At 40.4% G+C, this 17,589-nt stretch overlaps 1 protein-coding gene across 1 annotated transcript in view; it reads right to left on the bottom strand.

Moving 5' to 3' along the window:
* The window catches only part of LOC140493557 (uncharacterized), a 61,892-nt gene that overhangs the window by 4,519 nt on the left and 39,784 nt on the right, over window positions 1-17,589 (bottom strand). The window contains exons 15-21 of the mRNA XM_072592113.1: window positions 16,159-16,351; window positions 11,171-11,286; window positions 9,403-9,482; window positions 6,843-6,922; window positions 3,710-3,860; window positions 2,544-2,613; window positions 760-925 (exon numbers count right to left, since the gene is read on the bottom strand). Of these exons, the coding sequence (XP_072448214.1) occupies window positions 760-925; window positions 2,544-2,613; window positions 3,710-3,860; window positions 6,843-6,922; window positions 9,403-9,482; window positions 11,171-11,286; window positions 16,159-16,351 (856 nt within the window). The remainder of the gene's footprint in view (window positions 1-759; window positions 926-2,543; window positions 2,614-3,709; window positions 3,861-6,842; window positions 6,923-9,402; window positions 9,483-11,170; window positions 11,287-16,158; window positions 16,352-17,589) is intronic.

Genomic DNA, 17,589 nt, shown 5'->3' with positions numbered 1-17,589 from the left:
ATATCCCCACAGTTAGGACTCAGAGAAGTCCTTGAAGCCAGTAGGTGTAACTAAGTGTCAGAATTTGGGTTGACCTCACCCGGAAGTGGTGAGGCTTCTTAAGAAATCTGTGGAACATGGACATTTGGCATGAATGTTATTATCAGGATTTGCAGTCAGGGCTCCAGCTCAGACTAAGCTTTCTAATTCACCAAGATATTTATATTTGAAATGGACCCATTCTCTGGCACGTCCAAGGCTGAGGGGTGACCTTATACAGGTTTATAAAATCATGAGGGGTATGGATACAGTAAATAGACAAGGTCTTTTCCCTGGAGTGGGGGGGGGGGGGGGGGCGGGGAAAGAGTCCAGAACTAGAGGAGGACATAGGTTTTAGGCGAGAGAGGGGAAAAATTTACAAGGAACCTAAGGGACAACCTTAGGGCAGAGGGTGGTGCATGTATGGAATGAGCTGCCAAAGGATGTGGTGGAGGCTGGTACAATTACAACATTTAAAATACATCTGGATGGGTATATGAATAAGAGTTTAGAGGGATGTGGGCCAAGTGCTGGCAAATGGGACTAAATTAATTTAGGATATCTGGTCAGTATGGACAAGTTGGACCAAAGGGTCTGTTTTCATGCTGTATATCTCTATTACTCTATACCATATTATGTGATACTCACTTCAAAAGAGATGGAGGGAAAGTTGGAAACAATACAGCAATCAAAATCTTAATTGGCTTTTAATTTATGGAAGTATTTTTCCAGACCACAAACCTTTGCTTCTGTTGCCACTTTCTCTGTTGTTTGAGTGCCGGTGAAGCCTTTTCTGAACGGAAAGCTGCTTCTCAAGGTTCTGACGAGTCTCACATTGAAGCTTTTCAATCATATTTTGTTTATTTCTCCACATATTTTCCTCCAGCACTTTCATTCTCTCCCAAACCTAAAACCAACATCACACTCCTTACTGCAGTGCTGTGAGTTACATACCTTGTTCTTTCACTAGAGAAACTCAGGTCTGAATCTAGTCCAAAACGATAGACCTGAAAATGTGTTGCTGGAAAAGCACAGCAGGTCAGACAGCATCCAAGGAGCAGGAGATTTGACGTTTTGGGCATGAGCCCTTTTTCAGGAATGAGAAAGGTGTGCCAAGCAGGCTAAGATAAAAGGTAGGGAGGAGGGACTTGGGGGAGGGGCATTGGAAATGCAATAGGTGGAAGGAGGTTACGGTGAGGGTGATAGGCCGGAGTCGGGGTGGGGGCGGAGAGGTCAGGAAGAAGATTGCAGGTTAGGAAGGTGGTGCTGAGTTCAAGGATTGGGACTGAGACAAGGTGGGGGGAGGGGAAATGAGGAAACTGGAGAAATCTGAGTTCATCCCTTGTAGTTGGAGGGTTCCTAAGCGGAAGATGAGGTGCTCTTCCTCCAGCCGTCGTGTTGCTATGGTTTGGCCATGGAGGAGTCCAAGGACTTGCATGTCCTTGGTGGAGTGGGAGGGGGAGTTGAAGTGTTGAGCCACGGGGTGGTTGGGTTGGTTGGTCCAGGTGTCCCAGAGGTGTTCTCTGAAACGTTCTGCAAGTAGGCAGCCTGTCTCCCCAATATAGAGGGGGCCACATCGGATGCAGGGGATGCAGTAAATGATGTGTGTGGAGGTGCAGGTGAATTTGTGGCGGATATGGAAGGATCCCTTGGGGCCTTGGAGGGAAGTAAGGGGGGAGGTGTGGGCACAAGTTTTGCATTGCTTGCGGTTGCAGGGGAAGGTGCCGGGAGTGGAGGTTGGGTTGGTGGGGGGTGTGGATCTGACGAGGGAGTCACGGAGGGAGTGGTCTTTTTGGAACGCTGATAGGGGAGGGGAGGGAAATATATCCCTGGTGGTGGGGTTTCCCCCCAATTTCCCCCCAATTTCCCCCCAGACGTGGTCGACAATGCTCTCCATCGCATCTCCACTTCCCGCTCCTCCGCCCTTGAACCCCGCCCCTCCAATCGCCACCAGGACAGAACCCCACTGGTCCTCACCTACCACCCCACCAACCTCCATATACATCATATCATCCGTCGTCATTTCCGCCACCTTCTTTGCCGCTAAGTTTTATATAAGGTACAGTTGCATAATTATTTAAGTATTTAAGCTATAAATAAAGTATAACCGAGATGTGTATGCCCCCTGCATTACGTTTCATTTACTTAGTGTGTGTTTTACATTGATTATCCGGAATATTTGATCAACTGGCATACTCTGGTCTCACAGCTGCCGGTTAATAAAAAGTTTGCTGTTCCTGGGTGAAAATGTGCTGAAATTCTGAAAAATAAACAACGAATTTCCTTTTTGATTTAATCTTTGATGATTCCTGCTAGGATATTTAATTGCATCCTTTGGTGCAATTATAGGTTGCTACTCCTGACATAATTATCTGACTTAACCATCTGACAGTTAAATCATTATTGTTCTATATCTACAGCAGCCATAAGAAAGAAGACCATCTTGTTTCCTTAACTTAAGAATAAAGTGTAAAATGAAAAAAAAAGTAAATAGTGCAAAACCATTTTATTTATCCCCTACTTACATCCTGTGGAAGTTTCCTCTTCAGCAGCAGGCTCTCAGTCACGCTCATTTTCTGTTGCTTTTTGGCAGCACTATGGGCAGAATGAGAGAGAAATCTACAATAAATCAGACAAACAGACTGCATGGAACAATGAGAGCCAGGGCTTTACACAATTAATAAGAAATATTAATATTAAATATTAAATCTTTGGGGCGGCACGGTGGCACAGTGGTTAGCACTGCTGCCTCACAGCGCCAGAGACCTGGGTTCAATTCCCGACTCAGGCGACTGACTGTGTGGAGTTTGCACGTTCTCCCCGTGTCTGCGTGGGTTTCCTCCGGGTGCTCCGGTTTCCTCCCACAGTCCAAAGATGTGCAGGTTAGGTGAATTGGCCATGCTAAATTGCCCGTAGTGTTAGGTAAGGGGTAAATGTAGGGGTATGGGTGGGTTGCGCTTCGGCGGGTCGGTGTGGACTTGTTGGGCCGAAGGGCCTGTTTCCACACTGTAAAGTAATCTAATCTAATCTAAAAAAAAATAATGAGAATGTGACTACAATGCAAATGACCACATGATAGATTGAAGGACAAGTAAACATAAGAGTAGATAAATACATTACCCAAGTCTGAAGGCTAACAAGGTTCACAGTACAATTCTCAGTCTGTAAACTTGGGTAAAATTTGGAGGCACTAAATATATATGAAACATTCTTAGCTGGAGGCATACTAAGTCAGGCAGGGTTCCCATTACAGATTAAAAGTGTCAGGTGTCATCCTCCTGCTGTAGGGTACCATATGTGCAAACCCTCTGCTCCAAGTTTCCCTCTCATCAGGAAACACTAGATGGTATTGTCTATCTCTTTGCAGTAACACAGCACAGATTGATAGCTGTAATGATATTACCTCTGTTCTCCCACTTCAAGCCATATACAATGGTGACATTTTTCTTCAAAATTTCTCTTTAAATCTCTTCTTCACCTCTCTGAAGATATTGACTTATTTTCTGGGTGCAGTTTCAAGGCCAAATTACCTTCATCCACACATGAATCTAGTACATGTAGCATCAAAATCCCAAACACTTACAGAACTGAATTTTGTGATCTAAATTTCCCACCTTTTAAATTATTGAAAGTAAACTTTCTAATCTGATTCCTCTTTGTTCTTCATAATTAAGTGGCACCAAATTCTCACCTTTTCTGTGGTGATTTTGGACTGACCAATGATGATCTGGGATCTCGAGCTGAGCGATTGAATATCCATCTATCTTTTGTCTCTGTGCCATTATGCTGGCTCTCAGTTGTCAACTGGGCATTCTCTGATCTCAGCAACCTCTCTGGCATATCTGCTTAAAAATACAAACTTTGTTTCGTTTACACTACTCACTTTCGATAAATAAACATTAGATTACATTCAATATAATTAATGAATAAAAACACATTACTGCAAGAAGCTCAGTCTGTTAACCTAAATGTTGCATTCTCTTCCAGGCCATTGGTAACAAGAGAAGAGTCGAAGGTAGTCATCTCAAAGAATAAATAAAATATCTAGGAAGAGGTTACAAAGGCATTTCAACCCCTGTAATTCATTTCTCCAGAAAAGAAAGAACTATTGCAATGTTCTGCTCCAACTTAATTAACTTTTAAGACTTTTACCTCAGCCTTTCCTGGTGTTAATCACTCTTCATACAAAGAAATTCCATCAGATATTGTTCCAAAAATCTGTCCAATGACAAATTGAACCTAAGCCCCCTGTTCCATTGGCATGAGCTCGATTCAACTATTATTGAGTTTTCCATATCAGATTATATCATCTGATATGCAGTTGCCACCAAAGAGTCCTTATGTTTCCAGTCTTTCCTGAATTCCTGCTTTTGTAGTCAGGAAGGTGACTCCTCTCTGATCCATCTTAGGTTTTGAATTTCTTCTCTTTTGTCTTAAATTATCAAAACTAGACATAATACTCAGGGTGCAACGTGATTTACATTTCAGTGGAACTGTTTCAGACATTGGCAAATTTATTCAGTAGTACTGTGTCAACATACTGTCTTTTGATATGGCTTCACGTTGATTACAAATCTACAAAATGCCAAAATTTTGAACGATATTTTTAGCTCTTTCCACACTTTACTCAGATTCCATTACCCAATTTTTGCTTTTCATGTGGAGAACCTTATGCTTTGTGTTCATACATTTGAAATAATACTTTCACAAAATACAATTTTTTAAATAAAGTTTTAATATTGTTTTTAAAATTGCACTGAAGGTATCTATCTCTCTGCACCAGACCTATCATCTTGATGCAGCTAAGATTGCACTCCCATTCCCCTTATCCTGGGATCTCAACTCAGGGACTGTGATTATGTATTTACAAAAATATATGGCCATAAAGGAGGACATAGAGGAGTTGTTGCCAAATTTTCAACTGGCAAGAATGAGATTTTAAGCATTGAGTTGTTTATTTACTGTTGGGTGTATTATGACCAAAGAACTACTTTGCACACTGATTATTGTATGAATTCAATTCAATTCAAGATTGATAAGTGGGAAATTTCAAGATCTAAAGTTGACTATGTTTAGGATGATCTTTAAAACTGTATTAATATAAAAGATAGAGTATCTGGTCATTATCACTTTGTTTTGCACAAATACTAAGATTGTTCTTACATTAACTTCAAAAATACATAAAGGGCTGCAAAGAATTTTGCAGCGTCCTGTTTTCATGAAAGGAACTCCATTCATTGTATACTCTGACTCTCCACGGGCCACTGTCAGGACCTCCCAGGATTCCTAGCGCTGGCATAATCTTTAAAACCCAGTCATACACCCAGTCAAGCACCTGAAGTCTACTGTTGCCCTATGTGGTACGTATGTAATGAGGCGAGTTCGGAAAAAGAGTGCGAGAAAACATGCTGGGTCACAGAGAGAAACTCTGAATGAAATTCATCAAAAATGATCCAGCTGACTTTTGATAAAATTCAGCCCTTGATTTTACTTGCCATGGAATATGTTTTCTTATATAAATTAAAAATTTCTCCCTAAATATGGACTTTATCAGGGGAGGCAAAGTCCAATTGGTATTATTGCTGTACTGTTAAATCAGAGACTAAGGTAATGTTCTGGGGACCTGAGTTTGAATCTCATCACAGCAGATGGCGGAATTTGAATTCAATAAAATAAATCTGGAATTAAGAGTCTAATGATGACCATGAATCCACTATCAATTGCCGGGTAAAACCCATCTGGTTCACTTATGTCCTTTAGGAAAGGAAACTGCCATCCTTACATTATCTGGCATACATGTGACTCCAGACCTATAGTAATGTGTTGACTTTTAACTGCCCTCTGGGCAATTAGGGATGGATAATAAATGCTAGCCTGATCAGTAAGCCTTTATCTCACGAATGAATAATAAAAATAAACTACACCAAACAAACAACAATTTGGTTGAATCTTAACTAGCCCTGAAATGGCCTAGCAAACCACTCAGAAGTACAAAACCTCTCTGACATAATATAATTTCTGTTGAGCCAAACTTATTTAGCTACTTTATTCAGTAGTATTGGCAAAATGTAAGTCCAGATTCCAGTGCCTGCCAACACAGTATATCCCCCTGCCCCCAAACCTCCAATCTCCACCTTCAGCCTCACCCTTAGTGCCTCTGGAAATTCCCAGCTAGAATGTTGATTCAACATCCCATCCAAAGATACTGGCTCCATCATTATTCCCTCAGTATTTCACAAAGGTCAGTTCAGATAATGCATTTAAACCTTGGTGTAGGATTGAAAAACGCAACCTTTTGAAATGAGTGCTATAATAACATCCTCAGAGACAAATCATCAGAGAATGAAGAATGACTGAACTGAGGCAGCAATAACTTGGGAAGTATAGTTTGAAAAGTGGAGATTAATGGCCTCATGATGCCATGTCCCCCAAGTCTATATAAATACAAGTCAACGGAAATGCCTCAACACCTACCGAAATGAGTCCAGCTAATTCACCCAGACTGAGTCTAAAACTTGGACATTTGCATGCCTTATGACTCCATCTCTTATTGTACATAACAGTAGCAGGCCAAGCCTTTAGGGGCCTCCACTTTTGGTGGTTTGCTAGGAAAATATTATCAATGCACCATACAAATTTTGTGATATTGCAGACTACAGCAATAGTCAAAATAAAATCCAAAGTACACACAGTTGTCAATCATTGATGCACACTAATCATAAATGGGGAAAATATTCCATAGTTCTCAAATGATAGCTCTCTAACATGGAAATTAACACACAAAAATGCATATATACAAACACATTAACATACACTCTGCCTACCTGACATGGAAGTCTGATGGAGAACACTGTTTGTTGTAGTGTTTGATCTTAGTGACTCTAGAAGGTTCCACAACTGCTTCCTGAAATTTCATAGCAAAGTAGCAATGAGATTGAGTGCACCAAAATTGTTTCTAGTCTGGATATTTTATATGTGTATATTTGTGTTTGCCTTTGACTTCAGAACATGCATTGCTATTTTCTTTGTGATGTTCGTTCCTCGCTTTGTTGGCCATTAAGTTGGTAGTTAAGTTAAAATACACAAGTATATTTTATATTTATAGAAAGCTTCTCAATCTGAAAACAACGTCCTTTTACATATTTATGATAGAAAACCACAATAAGATTCTTTGCAGAAATATAGTCAGACAAAAATGATCACTGAATCAATGAAGCAGATATTAAGGGGTTGATCAAACATTTGGTGAAACAAGATTTAAGGACATCCTTGTAGTATTCACCAAAACCTTTTGTATACACAAATATATCATCACCTATCTCATCAAAAAACTCATCACCTATCAAAGCATTTCATAGCAACTAGTAGAAGAGATAGAAAAACTGATTGTTATTTAAATTTGTCTAAATCTTTGGAGGTGGAGGATGGTTATTAATGCAATCTCTGACTGCGATAAGAATATGGGTATGTAAGTGGCCTTTGAATAATGAAGTCTATCTTTGGGATTCTAGTCAAAAAGGTGGATTTATCCAGATTCAAAGCCATTTTACAGTGGGTACTTTATTTTTTCCAGTGGAGTGAAGAATATGTTCTTTTCAAGTACGCACTCAAAATGTTATCATGCATGGAACAATTTGCATCAAGGTCAGACAAAATTGAGTTTAGACACAACTGGGAATATTGAATTTCAATCTCGAAAAAAATTTGATTAGTCTGGAACGTAGGACCATCTGGTAATTTCAGAACCAGTTCTCGAAGTACCAAGATGACTGAAATTAGTAAAAGCATAACTCTGATAATATGTTGGAGTTCCTGTAGCAGGAGAGTCCCCTTCTCCTCATGTGACATTTCCATTTCTGAAATTCCCTTGCCTGATACCTTATCCAATAAGAATTGTTGAATTTGTGCCAGATGCACAATTAAGGAAACACTGTTGTATGATCCCAACTGATAGTAATACTGGACAGGTTGGATTCAAGAGTGAAACGTGTCTTGATAAATCATAAGTTTAGTTTTTTGTAGTTGGATATTGTAATGACTGAACATATTCACATAGGTTACTAATGACATTTTTAAATCAAAAGAATATAAGCTTATTTCATAAAATAAAAAAAGACGCAAACAGAACTAAGACAGTTTAGAAAGATCTTAACTTGAACAGCAAAATAAAATTTGAGTACTTTTTTCCTTGCAATTTTATTTAAGGATACTTAAGTAAAGAGTCACTCTCATTTCTACCCTTAATTTCTTATTTCATTGGCTGTTTCAAGTTTGGATAGTTCATCCAGTCATGAGGACCCAGATGTCTATTCAATTCTGATGGCCTAGAGACTCCTTTCCAGCTATGACACCCTAAAATCTAAGATTCTCACAACTCACATTGCTGAAACAGCTTTTTAAGACTTCAAAAACAAATGTTCTTTCGACTAGGATGAAACTGATTTGCACTGAAATCTGCTTCTCAACTGAACTAAAAAAAAGTCTGTTTTCTTTGTATGTCATAAAAGTTGAACTTTGTAAACACTTCATCAAGTACCTTCACAGGCATCCTGCCAGCTACTTAAATTAAGTGACATCTTGGAAATTCTGTTCCAAATTACTCTCTGACTTTTTAAGATCTATCTTCACAGTACTGAAACCACACATCTCTTCTACTACTACTTTAAAATCCAAAATCCCAAACTGCAGCAACATATTATACACTTTTATCTGTCCCAAATCATTTTACTTAGGACTGTTGCCACTCTTTCTAATTCAGAACTAGGGTGAAATATATCTTCAATGAGAATAAGCTAACAAGCACTTCAGCCAGAAGTGCCAAGTGAATGATTCATCTTGGCCTCTTCCTCAGGTCTCAGCATCAGAGATGTCAGTCTTAAGCCAATTCTATTTACTGCACATTCCCCTGGCCAAGCTGATCCTGTACAACGATAACATTAGAAAGTATCTGACAGTGTGGACAGTTGTGCAACTGCATCCTGTCCACAAACCAAAGGTCAAATCCAACCCATTGGTCTCCTCTTTATCATCAGCAAACTGATGGAAAGAGACTTCGATGGTGGTGTCAAACAGCAATTAACCTGCGAATTAACAAAGCCAGGACCACTCAATTCCTGACTTCATTACAGATTTGGTCCAAATATGGACATAAGAGCTGAATTTGAGAAATAATGTGAGAGTATCTGCTCTTGACATCAAGTTAGCATTTGACTAAATATGCCATCAAGGGGCCCTAGCAAACTGGAGCTAAAGGGAATTGGGGAAAGCTCTCTGATTGTTGGAGTCATACCTAGAACAAAGTAAGATGGTTGCAGTTGTATTTTGCATTAAATTCATTAATGTGAGAATTATAATCCTCTATTGTAGTTAGCTGCACATACTCACTCATGCGTTTCCTGCAATTGGGCGAGCTGGAGATTGTGCTCTTCTATCAAGAGCTGCACTTCTTCCTCAGGAACTAAACCCTGAAAACAAGGAGCAAAATATCATAGATTAACTTCATAGTGCTACATATTAAACTAAAGCAGTGAGGAAGAGGTATAGGGACAAGTGTTATATCTTCTGCGACCGATTGGTGGTGGCATCCTGATGGATGATCCTCTGAATTCAGAGGCTTTTGGAGTGGAAAGAGAGGACAAAAGGTGGACACTATTATTGTCATGGAAAGGAGAAGAAGTAGTGAGGGCAGAAGCACGGGAAATAGGTCAGAAACAGCTGAGGGCTTTCTCAACCAATTTCTCAGTTGATTTCTCTGTTGAAGAAAAATAAATACATATCACGAACATCCCTGTTACACATCTATTCCAGTGATGCTACATTCCACCACCAAAAACATCTTCACTCCCTAAGGGTACCTTCCTATACTATTGTACTTTCCCCTTTACCTCCTCTCTCCTCATTGACCAAGGTACCAAATTTATCTTTCAGGTGAAGCAGCAACTTATTTGAAACTCTCAATATAGCTTCACAGCATGCCTACAATGTGGAAGCAGCCCATCAAGTCCACATTGACCCTCCAAAGAGCATTCCACCCAGACCTACCCTCACCTCCCCCACCCTATCCCTGTAATCCTGCATTTCCCTATGGAAAATCCAGCTAGCCTGCACATCCCTAGACACAATGAGCAATTTAGCACGGTGGGCCCTCCTAACCTGCATAGTTTTGGACTATGGGAGGAAACCAGACTACCTGGAGGTAACCCATGCAGACACAGGGAAAATGTGCAAACTCCACACAGTCACCCGAGGCTGGAATTGAATCTGGGTCCCTTGAGCTGTGAGGCAGCAGTGCTAATAACCATTGAACCACCTTGCCACCCCATATAGTCTGAGACAAAATACAGACACTTTCCACAACATGTCTGCTGTTGTCCTCAAGCATGACACAGACCTTACCATCTTTTGCCATTTCAGAACAAAAGTTTATTGTCATGCTAATATTTCTGTCCTGGGCCTGCTGTGGTGTTTCAGCAAAGTCTAACACAAAATCCAGACAATTTCCATTTAGACACTTTACAGCCTTTAGAACTAAAGACTAAGTTCAACAAATTCAGACCAAACTCTGTCCCAGTTTTCATAATATCTTTCATACCTCCCCACCATGTATCTTGTTTATATGGTTTTGTTGTCAGCAGAGATCTTTTTTCCTGCTATTAAGACCTTCCATTCACCTATATTTCATTTACATTTCATTTATCTTCTGTTCAGGAGCACTTTTTAATCATCTATCCCACTTGCTCCTCTCCCCTTTCTTCACTGCATAAAATCTATCACTTTCCCAGCCATTTAATCCCGAAGAAGAGTCATAATAGACTCAAAATGTTAACTTTACTGTTTCTCTTTCCACAGGCTGTTTCTCTCCAGAACTTTGTTTTATTTCAGCTCACCAGCATCTGCATTACTTTGCTTTTACTGGAGTAAACAAAGGTTTGAATATAATTGAGGACTTGGGTAATTTATATTTTGATACTAATATATAGTAAGAGACTGGGTCTTGGCTCAAAGTGCATGACAGTCAAGACCAGTCCAATTCTTAATGAACAACTACACATAAGCACCTGTCAATACAGATCACTGGACAGCTATAGATAGAAGTCTCTAATATCCTATTTTAAAAATGTTCTCTTTCTTTCCAGCTTTGTATGGCACTTACTGATTTTTCATGAGAAGAGGATACCCAGGACATTGCAGAAGTGCAGCATTCTCTTAGCTCAGGTTTTTTGATGCAATTTTCAAGCTCAACTTGACTAGTTTCCTTCAAGTCTATCCCTGTGCAAAGAATTACATAGAAGTTAGAGTCTTTTTTTGATTGATTAGATTGCCCATGCCACCATTCTGAGGTGTCTCCATACTTTGGTACATATTTAGACTTTCCTCTTAGTCATGTGATTGAAATTAGGATCTTGGCATGTGAAACACATGGGTACAATGGAACTCAGTCAGACTGCACCAGCATTTGTCTGTTTCACATTGAGCTGTTAATTCAAAATGATCCTTGTGATTTACAGAAGCATTCATGCATTTTAAAACCAATTAATTTCTAAAATGGAAGGATCCACTACTAAGAGCCATGAATCAGAATGCTACACACCAATGTAAATTTTGTTTGTTATACTTCCTTCACTTATTTTTCTTTGATAATTGTCAAGTTTAGCTCCATGGATGCTACTCTGTTAACACCAGAATGACTGAATGAGTGCCAGCACAATGTTCATGGAGAGGATATCAGGATCCTCAACTCACCAAATACAAACAGCCCTTTCAGCACTCAAAAGCAATTGGGGGCAGGAACATCAGCTGCAGACTGCAAAATTCTAACTAAGGTATTCATTAATCAGGTCAGGTCAGCTCTGGGATCCGTGATTCACCCCAACTAAATCTGTGCTGTACCTGGCAGGACAATCACTGAGAGCCTTCCACTTCTCATGGATCTGATCAGCTACGTGCGGGACATGGGGTGGACGTATACCTCATCAACCTGGATCAGGAGAATATAGCACAGAGGCATGTGGGACATGCTCTCCAAAATGGGCTTTGAGGAGGGAATCTGTAATTGAATCTGCCTGCTGTGCACTAACATCATTGGTGCAATTTCAATTAATGGGTGGGAATCAGAAAGCTTTCCGATAAGAGTAGAGTCAGGCAGGGCTACCCACTTTCTCCTGCCTCGTTTGTGTGCTGTATGGAGCTTTTTGCCAAGTCCATCAGGATGGATGCAAGCCTGAGAGGTTCTGTAGGTCGAAGACTCCTTGTATATGGATAACATTGCAGTTTTCCGCTCAGACCAACTGTCAATGTGCAGATTTATGAGCATGTCCAACCAATTTAACTGGTCTTGGGAGCCAAGGTAAATTGAGGCAAAAGTGAAGCCATGTTCTTTGGGATCTAAGCTGATCGATCCTTTATCCACCTTACTGTCAGGACAGATTACCTGAAGGAGCTTGCAATAAGGTTCAGAGGGGGTAGGCATGCACTAAAACTTGGGAGGAGCATATTGCCAAGGTGAGGCAGAATTGGGCTTTTGGGAGCACTGCTCCCTCTTCATTATGGGTAAAAACCTGGCCATCAAGTGTGAGGCACTCTCTCTGTTGTTGTACATGGTGTAGGTCTGGCCCATTCATAGAACCTGCACCATTGCAGTCACCCAAGCCATCTTCCACTTCATCTGAAGGTCTAAAATGGACCACGTCCATAGTGACACCTTGTACAAAACTCTGGATAAGGGTGGGGCGGGGAGAACATACCCAGCATTGCCCTCATCCTGATGGCCACTTTGTTGTGGCTGCATCAAGCTATGCATAGACCCTCAGTACATAAACAGCAAGTCTCATTTTATAATGATGTTCTACCTGTCCCCAGTTTCACAAAGGATGGGCCAGGCCTCGCTGCCATGGAATGCTCCAATTAGTTGGACCATTCCATACTAACTATCCTTTGTGCAGAAATTTGTAAAGAAGAGCACCTTTGAACACAAGTCCATTAGGAATTGCTCAGCATGTAGCATCCTTGAGCCCCCGCAGGAAAAGGAGTGGTGGATTTTGCCAGGTTGTTCCCTGAGCAGTCTGCCAAAGTCATTCAGCAGAACGCCTCATCGCCATAACTTTCCAACAAGCACCAAGACATCACTTGGCAAGTGGTGAAAGGGCACTACCTGTGAGATTCCTCACGTGCGCTCAGAGTCTATGTCACCGCATGCTGCTCTCAAGGCATTCTGTGGGGGCGGGGTTGAGAATGTCACATATCTCCTACTGGCATATACCTTTGCAAAGAAAGTCTGGAGAAAGATGCAATGGTTTTTTGTTGAGATTTGTCCCCTGCAGCTCTGTGATGCAGGACTCTGCTCTATTTTCAGATCCCTGGAATGCAAACCAAGAAACATCGACCATGCCTGCGGACCATCAACTCAGTGAAAGATGGTCTTTGGTCTGCATGAAACATGTTGGTCTTCCAGAGCAATGAGTTGACCTTGATTGGGTTTTGCAGACTGGCAATGTCCAAGACTGCATGCTGAGGGACACATTAAATCTTGGGGTAGCTGCTGCCAAGGCACAGTTGGGAAAGACCACCATCTAAGGTCTTTCAGCCGAAGTTAAATGGGGGCCCATTCAGCTATTGGATCATACAGTGCCTCAAATATCTGTAAATATAGCCTTGTACAAGTGAGAAATGCCTTTGGTTTGTTTGTTGGATAGAGTCAAACTCCAATTTTTGTTTGTTCCTTCATATGCTACTCTACAGAATCAAACTGCTTAAGTATGTATATAAAGATATTTTTATGAATATTTTTGAAATAAAACAAATCAGCTAAATTCCACCTAGCCTCCTGAGGGAGCTATAACCCACATACTTTTACCTCAGACAAGATCCAAAAATTTAGATGAGACCGGAGATCAAAGCTGGAATAACTCTGGTCATGTGGCTCAGTAAAACACCAAGCAGAACATCTTCTCTTCCTACACATTCATGTGATACGGGCATCACTGGCTAGGCCAGTACTTATTGTCCAGTTCTCTTACCCTGAAGAAGGGCAAGCTGCCATCTTAAACTGTTGCAGTCCTGAGGTACAAACATCCACAATGCATCTGGAAAGGGAGTGCCAGGATTTTGATTCAGCAACTGTGATAAAGTATTAAGTCTAGATTGTGTGTGACTTGGAGGGGCATTGTCAAGGCTGATGTTCCTATGTATCTGTTGCACATGCTCTTCTTGCTGTTAGACATTACAGGTTAGAAAATGTCGGGAAAGGAATCTTGTTTTTTTACTAAATTGCATCTCTACTACAGTGCGTGCCAAGCAAGAGGGTTGCTTTGAACTGGATGGTGTCAAGCTTTCTCACCGTGTGATGCTGAAACTATCAAGCCAAGGGGAAGACACTCCATCACACCCCTGACTTACGTCTTGTCGGTAATTGACAAGTGGTGAATTAGTTGTCATAGAATTCCTAGCCCCTGACTTGTTCCTGCAGCCACAGTATTTATGTGGTCATAGAATCATACAGTATGGAAACAGACCCTTCAGTCCAACCAGTCCATGCTGAACATCATTCCAAACTAAAACTAGTCCCACCTGCCTGCTTCTGGCCCACATCCAAACCTTTTCTATTCATATATTTATACAAATGTCTTTTAAATGTTGTAATTGTACTCACATCCACCACTTACTCAGTAAACGCCAGAATGTTGGTCAATGATAGTAATGTAATTGTATATCAAGGACTATGTTTAGAAACTCTCTTGTTGGAAATGATCATTGCCTGACACTTATGTGAGATTAAAGTTATTGCCATTATTAACTCAAGCCTGAATTTTGTTCACACCTTGCTGCACATGGACATGGACTGCTTTAGTGTCTGAGGAATCACAAATGGCGCTGAATGTTTTGCAATCATCAGCAAACATTCCCAAACTTCTGATCTTATGATGGAGGAAAGGTCAGTGATAAAGTAGCTGAAGATGTTTGGGCCTAGAGCACTATCTTAAGGAAATCTCACAAAGATGTCCTGGAACTGAGATGACTGACCTCCAACAAACACAACCATCTTTCTTTGTGCCAAGTATGATTCCAACCAGCAGATGGCTTTCCAATTCCCACTGACTTCAGTTTTGCTCGGGTTCTTTGAGGCCAAGTCAATCAATTGCAACCTGTCAAGGTGCAATCACTCTCACCTCAACAATTCAGTTCTCTTGACTATATTTGAACCAATGTGATCAGTAGCTGAATGGCTCTGGCAGAACACAAATTGGGCACTGGTGAGCAAGTTATTACTGAGCAGGTGCTGCTTGATAGCACATTAATGATACCTTCCAGCACTTTATTAACGATTGAGAGGAGACTGATGGATGGTAATCACTGGGTTGAGGTTCTCCTGTTGTGTACAGGACATACCTGGTCAGTTTTCCATTTACCTGCTCAGTTAGGTGCCTGTATTATAGCGGTATTCGATAATCACTAGTTGAATCCTTTTGAGAGATTAATTCTGACCAGAATACTAAGAGTATTTCCTTGCTTGTCCTCGAAATGTTAAAGAATGCACCTGAGAAGGCAGACAGGATCTGAATTTTATGAATCAATTGAATGACAGTACCTCCAACAGTGCAGCACGCCTTCAGTACCCTTCTAAAGTGACAGCAGGGACCATGTTCTCTCAAATTTGAACCTACAACTTTCTGACTCAGAAGCAAGTATTCTACATTAAGGCTGATACGTTAACCTTTATTGGAACATTATTTACGATTTTGCAGGATATAGACTATAAAGGTTCTTATCATAGTGCCAGTGGAAACCCTGTGCAATTTTTACTCTCAAGCCCCATTTAAATATCCAGCCCCATTAAATGATGACTATCATCCAAAGTCTGCAGGAGACAGGTCTGGCAAATCACAAGGAAATCTTAAAACAACATAACTTAGCTCAGGCTCTTCTGACCCCAATCCTAAATGGTTCACACATTTTGAAATTAAATTAGCATCAGAGTCCAAATTATAACATCAGATCTAGACATTCAAATACTTGAGGCCCCATGTGCAGCAGCAGATGGTCAAGACACCAAGAGTTAAAATGATGGGGAATGAATAGTGCCTAATAGCCATTGGGAGTTTTGTTTTACTTTTACTTCACGTTATTTTTAATAAGTGGTTTCACCTGTAGCATCCAAGACCAACTCCTCTAGACTCCAAGCTTCAGTGGACTGATCCTTCCACATGAACTCCTCCATCTCCTCTAAGTGGAGGCTGATGTATAGGGCCGCAATGGTTCTCGCTGCTAATCGTGAAGATTTAGGAGTAAAAAGTTGAATTTCGATATTACTCCTATGTTTTTGTCCCATCTGTAGATCCTGAGAAAAAGTCAAGGCAGAGAGATCAGCCTCTCTAATTGGGGACAATTGTATTTGAATTTATTTATTTACTCCAACTTATGTTCTGCTTGGCAAGTTGAGGGATACCAGTGCTGGAAAGTAGAACATTGTTTGACTTTCTGCCTTAAGGCACCAATACTGAATGGCATAAAGTTACATTCATATTTACCCAAGAAATTCTTCTAAGTTAATCAAGTACAACATAGATTAAATGCTTTCTTTCCAAAATCCCTTAAATTGTTCTCACTTCAGCATGGACCGGCAGTAGCAAACAGAATCCCTTAAATTTGGATCAGCATGCCAAGACTGGTTACAATATTGGTTAGATGCTCCATCTCTGTTGCCAGGGTAACATTTCTTTGGCTCACCTTCTATTGTGCAAATTAACATTTATGACATCCAACAGGTTTGAGTGAGATTGCAAATCTACATTGAATTTTATCTTATAGTTTTATTATTCATAACTGTGCTGAAATTCTTTCAATTCATTTCAACTAGAAGAACTGCAGCCAAAAATCCCAATTGTTTAAGGCTACATATAAATCCAAAAAAACAGATTTAAAGAACTGCATTTTCAATACGCTACCCTGAATTTTCCAGGCTTTAATATCAATCCGTACAATCTGATCTTGACCAGATAGCAGTTTGGTTCTACAGTTGGTCTCAACACTCTTTAATTAATGAGAAGAAAATCAACTCATCTTCCTGCTCCTGATCCTATACCTTTCCAATAGTGTGTCAGGGAACAAGAAGGTGTGGAAGTTCCATGGTTCAAATAGCCTGAGACACTCATTGTCTAGGTTTACTCATGTGCATTTAGGTGATGTAACTGAAAGGCCAACCAATGTCCATAAACCTATTTTCCAACAAGAACACAAATTCACCCAAAAGACAAGCAAATTAACAGGGAGTGTAAATAAATGTCAATACTATTTGCACTGAAACTAAATAAATCACTGTAGTAACTCAGAGGAATACTGTGTCACTAAAAGCTGCCTGCTTCATACTTGGAAATCAATGTGTATTAGTGAAAAATAGTTGAAATAGTGTAATTATTGTCACATGATTCGCAGTGTTCCTTTAAAAATGAACTAACTTAGATTTCAACTTAAATGCCAACTGATTGTGACTTACGTCTAGGGCTGATGTTGAGGGGGAATGCTTGTTGTCGTACCTATATGCAAGACCATCCTCAAGATTGTGTCCCCACATTTCAG

Source organism: Chiloscyllium punctatum, chromosome 22 (assembly GCF_047496795.1).
Source record: "Chiloscyllium punctatum isolate Juve2018m chromosome 22, sChiPun1.3, whole genome shotgun sequence".
Taxonomy (NCBI): Eukaryota; Metazoa; Chordata; class Chondrichthyes; order Orectolobiformes; family Hemiscylliidae; genus Chiloscyllium; species Chiloscyllium punctatum.
The sequence above is the reverse complement of the archived record's forward strand: the minus strand, read 5'-3'. Positions and strand labels throughout refer to the sequence as shown.